The sequence below is a fragment of the Muscardinus avellanarius genome (assembly GCF_963383645.1).
Source record: "Muscardinus avellanarius genome assembly, chromosome: 1".
In the NCBI taxonomy this organism is placed as follows: Eukaryota; Metazoa; Chordata; class Mammalia; order Rodentia; family Gliridae; genus Muscardinus; species Muscardinus avellanarius.
In genome coordinates, this window is record NC_137786.1 from 232,169,626 (window position 1) to 232,177,160 (window position 7,535).

At 50.0% G+C, this 7,535-nt stretch overlaps 1 protein-coding gene across 1 annotated transcript; it reads left to right on the forward strand.

Moving 5' to 3' along the window:
- Positions 1 to 6,088: 6,088 nt before the first annotated feature.
- CDC42EP2 (CDC42 effector protein 2) lies at positions 6,089 to 6,767 on the forward strand (the record flags this gene model as incomplete). The annotated part of the gene is made up of 1 exon (XM_080710782.1): positions 6,089 to 6,767. Exon 1 carries the CDS (start codon positions 6,135 to 6,137, stop codon positions 6,765 to 6,767), a length of 633 nt encoding a protein of 210 aa, XP_080566908.1. The 5' UTR covers positions 6,089 to 6,134.
- Positions 6,768 to 7,535: the final 768 nt, after the last annotated feature.

The window sequence follows — 7,535 nt, forward strand, 5'->3', positions numbered from 1 at the left end:
TGATTGCTCATCTGGTGCTGGTCCTTCATCTGATACGCTGTATTGGGCCAGTCAGGCCCTCCATGCACCAACCCAGAACCACAGGACATTCTTTTTTTTTTTTTTTTTTTTTTGTAGGGTCTGGGGATGGAACCCAGGGGCATTTGACCTCTGAGCCACACCCCCTTCCCTATTTTTTATTCTTTATTTTTTTGAAACAGACTCTCACAGAGTTGCAAAGGGCTTCACTAAGTAGCTAAGGCTGTCTGGGAACCAAGATCTCTGAACCTCTGGTCTCAGCCTGCCAAATGCTGAGATTACAAGACACAGGACATTCTTGCAACTTTTGTTTTTGCAGTATTGGTACTGGGGACAGAACCCGGGGGACTTCTACCTCTAGGGTCTACTCCCAGACCTATTTTATATTTTATTTGAAAGCAGGGTATATCCAAGTACCAGACCTATTTTATACTTTATTTGGAAACAGGGTCTTACTAAGTTGCTGAGAGCCTCACTAAGTAGCTGAGGCTGGCTTTGAACCTGCTCAATCCTCCTGTCTCAGCCTCCCAAGCGCTGGGATTACAAGCGTGCGCCACCACGCCTGGGTTGGCTCCTTTCTTTGTTAAACCAGTGTGACACCCTTTGTTAGTGTATTTATTTTATTTTTTGAGGTACTAGGAATTGAACTCAGGGGCATTCAACCTCTGTGCCACACCACATCCCTATTTTATTTTTATTTTGAAATAGCATCTTACTAGGTTGCTGAGGCTGTCGTCAAACCTGCAATCCAGTCTCTTGCCTCCCAAGTACTGGGATTACAGTCATGCACAGACATACAACCTAAGGCTGCTTTTGAACCTTTGACCCTCCTGTGTGTCACCACGACTGGCTATATTTATTTTACTTATTTTATTTTATTTGTAGTACTGGGATTGGAACCCAGAGACATTCTACCTCTGAGTCACAACCCCAGCCCTATTTTTTATTTATTTTATTTTTTGGTGGTACTGGGAATAGAACCCAGGGGCCTTCTACCTCCGGGCTACACTCCCAGACCTATTTTATATTTTATTTGGAAACAGGGTCTCTTAAACCAGCTGAGGCTGGCTTCAAACCTGCACGATCCTCCTGTCTCAGCCTCCCAAGCGCGGGGGGATTACAAGCGTGCGCCACCACGCCCAGCCTTATTTATTTTAATTTATTAATTTATTTATTTTTGCGGTATTAGGGATGGAACAGGAGCATTGTGCCTCTGAGCTACACCCCAGCCCCATCCCATATATATATATATATATATATATATATATATATATATTTTTTTTTTTTTTTTTTTTTACTCTTTTTAGTTTTTGAAACAGGGTCTCACTAAGTTGCGAAGGGCCTCACTAAGTAGCTGAGGCTGTCCACGAACCGCGATTCTCCAGTCTCCGCCTCCAGAATGCTGGGATTACAAGCGTGCATCACCACGCCCGGCCTTCCCAGCTCCATTTTTTTTTATTCTTTATTTTGAAACAGGGTCACACTGAGTTGCAAATGGCCTTACTAAGTAGCTGAAACTGTCCAGGAATGATCCTCCTGTCTCAGCTTCCCAGATGCTGGGATTACAAGTGTATGCCACCATACCCAACTTGGCTATATTTATTTTTACACATTAAAAATAGCTTTATTTTTTTCCTGACTACGTAAATACATGCATATAAATAATGTGTGTTCATTATTAAGAAGTCAGTGGCTCAGGGGGCGGCTCAGTGGTAGAGCACTTGCTTAGCGCACTCAGCAAGGCCCTGGGTTGAATCCCCAGCACTGCTTAAAAAATAAAAGTTGGCTGGGCGTGGTGGCACACACTTGTAATCCCAGTATTTGGGAGGCTGAGATGGGAGGATCGTGGTTTGAGGACCTACTTCTTAGTGACTCAGCTACTACTTAGCGAGGCCCTTTGGAATTCAGTGAGAACCTGTTTCAAAATAAAGAATATAGGGTTGGAGATGTAGCTCAGAGGTAGAATGCCCCTGGGTACATTCCCAATACTTCAATCAATCAATCAATCAATGTTGTTTAAGCTGGACGTGGTGGTGCACCCGTGTAATCCCAGCATTCGGGAGGCTGAGACAGAAGGATCTGTTTGCGGACACCTTCAGCTACTTAGTAAGGCCCTTTGCAACTCAGTGAGACCCTGTTTCAAAATAAACAGGGGTGTAGCTCAGAGGTGGAATGCCCCTGGGTTCCATCCCTAGTACCACACACACACAAAAAAAGTTGCTTATTAAAGTCTAAGCTGGGTGAGCCGGGCGTGGTGGCGCATGCTTGTAATCCCAGCATTCAGGAGGCTGAGACCAGAGCCTCCGCTACTTAGTGAGGCCCTCTGCAACTTAGTGAGACCCTGTTTCAAAATAAAGAATAAAATATAGGACAGGGGGTGTAGGTCAGAACTCAAATGCCTCTGGGCTCCATCTCCAGACCCACCAAAAAAAAAAAAAAAACAGTCTAAGCTGGACGTGGTGGCCCGCGTTTACATTCCCAGTATTTGAGAGGCTGAGACAGGAGATCGCAGGTTTGTGGCTTCAGCTACTTAGGACTTCTGCAACTTCATGAGGCCCTGTTTCAATATAAAGAACCAAAAAAATAGAGCCGGGGGTATATCTTGGAGGTAGACTGCCCCCGGGTTCAATCCCTAGTACCACACACACAAAAATAAAATTTGAACAAGAAAAGAGCCAACCCGAAATTCCGTCACCTCGAGCCGCCATACTTCAGCATTTGGGCAAAGACCACTTGGTGTTCACGTACGCCAAATGCATAATCATGGTAGGGCGAGGAGACCACGGTTTCAGGGTCACTTTTATTCAGGACACTCTTCCACATCAGTGACTCCACCTCCCTGCGCCCGCCTGTCCGGGTAGCTCCTGTGATAACTTCGTGCCGCCCTTCCAGATTCTTTTCTGTTCTTCTACAGGATAGATTCCTATACAGACCTGTACGTGTCTCTACTAATGATGGGGAGGGGATGGCATCGTCCATACCACGTTCTTGCGTTTTGCCTTCCTCTGCAATGCCTCGTGGAAATCCTCCCAAATGTGTGTGATACCTTTATTCATTCTTGTGTGGTGCTGGGATGAAACCCGGGGCCCTGAGCATGCCAAGCAAGTGCTCTTCCGAGCTACACCTCCTGCCCTATTTTTTTATTCTTTATTTTGAAACCAGGTCTCACTGAGTTGCAGAGGGCCTCAATAAGTAGCTGAGGCTATCCGCGAACCGCAATCCTCCAGGGTCTCAGCCTCCCGAATGCTAGGATTCCAAGTGTGCGCCACCACGCCCGGCTTTTATTCTTTTTATTTTGAAAAAGGGGCTCACTGAGTTGCTGCAGCTGATCTTGAATCTGAGATCCTCTTGTTTCAGCCTCTCGGTACTGGGATTACAAGCGTGTGCCACCACATCCAGCTACTTTAATTTTATTTTATTGTTTTTCTTTTCCGGCACTGGAGATGGAACCCAGGGGCATTCTACCTTCGAGCTACACTACCAGCCCTATTTTTATTCTTTTTATTTTGAAACAGGGTCTCACTAAGTTGTAGAGTGTCCTCACTAAGTAGCTGAGGCTGGCCACGAACCTGCGATCCTCCTGTCTCAGCCTACCAAGTACTGGGATTACAAGCGTGCACCATCATACTTGGTTTAATTTTATTTTTTTCTTTTGTTCTTTCTTTATTATTTATTTATTTATTTATTTATTTATTTATTTTTGTGGTACTGGGGGTTGAGTCCAGGGGCATTCTATCTCTAAGCCATACCCCTGCCCTGTGTGTGTGTGTGTGTGTGTGTGTGTGTGTGTGTGTGTGTGTGGTGCTGGGGATGGAACCCAGGGGCATTCTACCCCTGAGCTACACCCTCAGCCCAATTTTTTAATCCTTATTTTGAAACAGGGCCTATGTTGCGGAGGGCCTCACTAAGTAGCTGAGGCTGTCCACGAACCCAGATCCTCTTGTCTTAGCCTCCCAAGTACTGGGATTACTAGTATGCACCACCACACCAGGCTCCTAGCCCTATTATATATTTATTTTGAAACAAAGTCTTGCTAGGTTGATGAGAGTCTCACTAATAGCTATACTGGCCGGGCGTGGTGGTACATACCTGTCATCTCAGCACTTGGGAGGCTGAGACAGGAGGATCACAGTTCATGGACAGCCTCAGCTACTTAGTGAGGCTCTCAACTACTTAGTGAGACCCTGTTTTTCAAATAAAAATATAAAATAGGTCTAGGAGTGTAGCCTGTAGGTAGAAGGCCCTTGGTTTCCATCCCCAGTATCACAGAAAGAAAGAAAGAAAGAAAGAAAGAAAGAAAGAAAGAAAGAAAGAAAGAAAGAAAGAAAGAAAGAGAAGAAAAGAAAGCAAGCAAGCTGAGCTCTCATTCCACCTTCTCCTCAGGTGCTAGGAGCAGGGAGGAGATACAGAAACTAGCCATGCAGCCCCGCCCTGAAGGAACTCCTAGGTTGGAGGAGGAGAAAAGGGTCCTCAGAAGGGACCTCACCTCCAGGTAGATGTGACTGGGCCCTACAGAGGTGTCTCCATTCACGACTGTTGGTTGGATATCCAAACGACAGTTGGATATCCCCAGCCTACTGCGTGTCCAGCCCCTTATCACACCTGAGTGGGAGAGACAGTTTTCAAACAATCTGTCAATAGCGTAGGGAGAGGCCAGGCATGGTGGCGCACGCTTGTAATACCCTCATTCAGGAGGTGGAGACTGAGGATCGTGGTTTGAGGACAGCCTCAGCTACTTAGTGAGGCTCTCAGAAACTTAGTGAGACCCTGTTTCCAAATGAAATATAAAATGGGTCTGGGAATATAGCCTGGAGGTAGCAAGCCCCTGGGTTCCACCCCCAGTACCATAAAAAAGAATTTTAAAAAAGAATAAAAAATTAGAGCTGGGGGGGGGGGGTCACTCAGAGGTAGAATGCCCCTGGGTTCCTTTTAAAGACAGCGGTCTAGAGCCCGGCGCGGTGGCGCACGCTTGTAATCTCAGCATTTGGGAGGCTGAGACCTGGAGGATCACGGTTCGCAGACAGCCTCAGCTACTTAGTAAGGCCCTCTGCAACTCAGTGAGACCCAGTTTCAAAATAAAGAATAAAAAATAGTGCAGGGGGTATAGTTCAGAGACCAAATGCCCCTGGGTTCCATCCCCAGGCCCGCAAAAAAAAAAAAAAAAAAAAAAATAGGACTGGAGGTGTGGCTCAGAGGCAATGTGGCATCCACGGGGAAGTAACACAGAAAAAAAAAAAAAATCAGATGCTTCCCCCAGTATGCAAAAACTAGGAAGAAATGGGTAATAGGAGGAACTCTAGTTGAAGAAAGGGCCCTATGGAGAAGCAATTAAGGTGACCTATCAGAGGGGATGGAAGGGGGGAAGATGGAATCTCTTTAAAGCACATGATATTCTTAAACAAATATATCAAAGTCAATCACTAAATCAAGCATGGGAACGAGGGGGAGGGAATGGGATGGGGATTGGATAAAGGCTAATTGGGTGATGTGTGCTTGTATTCCATTGAGATGTTTGACTACAATGCACCAATAAAATATATATTTAAAAAAAATAGGGATGGGGTATAGCTCAGAGATAGAACACCCCTGGGTTCCATCCCCAGCACTGCAAATAAAGAAAAAAGAGGATAATGACCTAGGGTGGGGGGGTCTATGAAGACATGCTTCCAGCAGAGGGCTCCCCCAGGAGCGGAATTCCAATTGAGGTTCCAGGACTGATGCAGAGACCAGAAATGAAATGGCTGCTCCTGGTTTTGTCCACCTATTCCTGACTTGTGTATCTCCTTTATATTTTAGCTCCTGGGACCTGGACCGGGTAGAGACCGAGGGGCTGAGACTAAAGCACATTGCTGTGGACACACTCTCTGCCTTTCCAATTCTGATTCTCAGAAAAGAATCTGCTTCCCTTTGGGGAGGATCCTTGTGTTATTTAGACCCCCGGACTCCACTGGCCTTCCATCCTGCTTTCCCTGATTCCTTGGGCCAGCTGGTCACGCCCACACCCCCGTCTCCAGCCCTTGGCAAGTTCTCAGCGCCAGAGCCTTGCAGGTTGGGGCGGTCGAGAGGAGGCTGCGCGAGCCGTGGGCTGGGCGTCCAGGCCTGAGGCTGAGGTCACCATGTCCACCAAGGTCCCCATTTACCTGAAGCGTGGCAGCCGCAAAGGCAAGAAGGAGAAGCTTCGGGACCTGCTGTCGTCAGACATGATCAGCCCTCCGCTCGGGGACTTCCGGCACACCATTCATATCGGCAGCGGTGGTGGCAACGACATGTTTGGGGACATCTCCTTCCTGCAGGGCAAGTTCCACCTCCTGCCGGGAACGGCAGTGGAGGAGGCCGAGGAGGATGGCAGCTTCGACCTCCCCTTCCAGTTCACCCGCACAGCCACCCTGTGCGGGCAGGAGCTCCCCGTCGGGCCGTCGCCTCTGCTCAAGAACGCCATCTCCCTTCCGGTCATCGGTGGGCCCCAGGCCCTCACCCTGCCCACAGCCCAGGCCCCACCCAAGCCACCGCGCCTGCACCTGGAGACCCCGCAGCCTTCCCCGCAGGAGGCCGGAAATATGGACATCTGGAGGATTCCCGAGGCCAGCTCGCCCCGCAATGGGCTGACCCCGGAGTCCGGGGCCGAGGAGCCCTTCCTGTCCCACGCCAGCTCCCTGCTGTCCCTGCACGTGGACCTTGGGCCCTCCATCCTGGACGATGTCCTGCAGATCATGGATCAGGACCTGGACGGCGTGCAGATGTCCACGTAGGGCGCTGGCTGAGCAGCCGGGCGCCCGGGCTATGGGGCGGCCAGGAGTCGAGACCAAGGTCCCCCGTGTCACTGGCCAGTGATTCTCACTTTGAACCTTTCCCTCTCTCCCATCCTCTCCCCACGGACACAGTGAGCCTCACTGATGTCCCCTGACCACCCACTGAGGACACACACAGACGTCAGCCTGGAGTGCCCCAGGCCCCTGGATGCGGGCCTGCTGAGATGACCCCCCCGCCCCGTCGGATGCGCTAGAGGCAGCTGGCGGGCTGGCACTGGGCAGGCTGCTCTGGACCGCTGGCTTTGTGTCCTGGACTGGCCTTGCTCAGCAGATACGTCCTGCCCTTCCCTTCCTCACGTAACCAGGGCACGTGGTTGCAATAAAGCTGCTGCTGCTGTTGGCTGAGCATTCTGCCCCTCGTCCCAGCCTTCCTCCCAGAGGTGGGCCGCCTGGGAGACCCCACCCGGAGCTTGGTGGAGGGCAGGCCCTGCCCTCAGGGGTCGGACCCCTTCTCATCCCGAGGTGAGAATGAGGCGGGAACAAACCAGTGTCCCCTGTGGGTCCTCAGACACTGGCCCAGGAGTTTGGCGAGAGGTGGCTGAACCTGAGTTCAACCTCTGCCCAGGGAACTGGGCTCAGCCAGTTCCGAGTCTCCCCACAAGCCTCGAACCAGCGACCAACTGGCAGCTTCTCCAGCTTCAGGGGGCGTGCGTGGGGAGGAGGGACGGCAGGGGCTGCGAGAGACCTGGCAGTGCCCACTCGTGGACT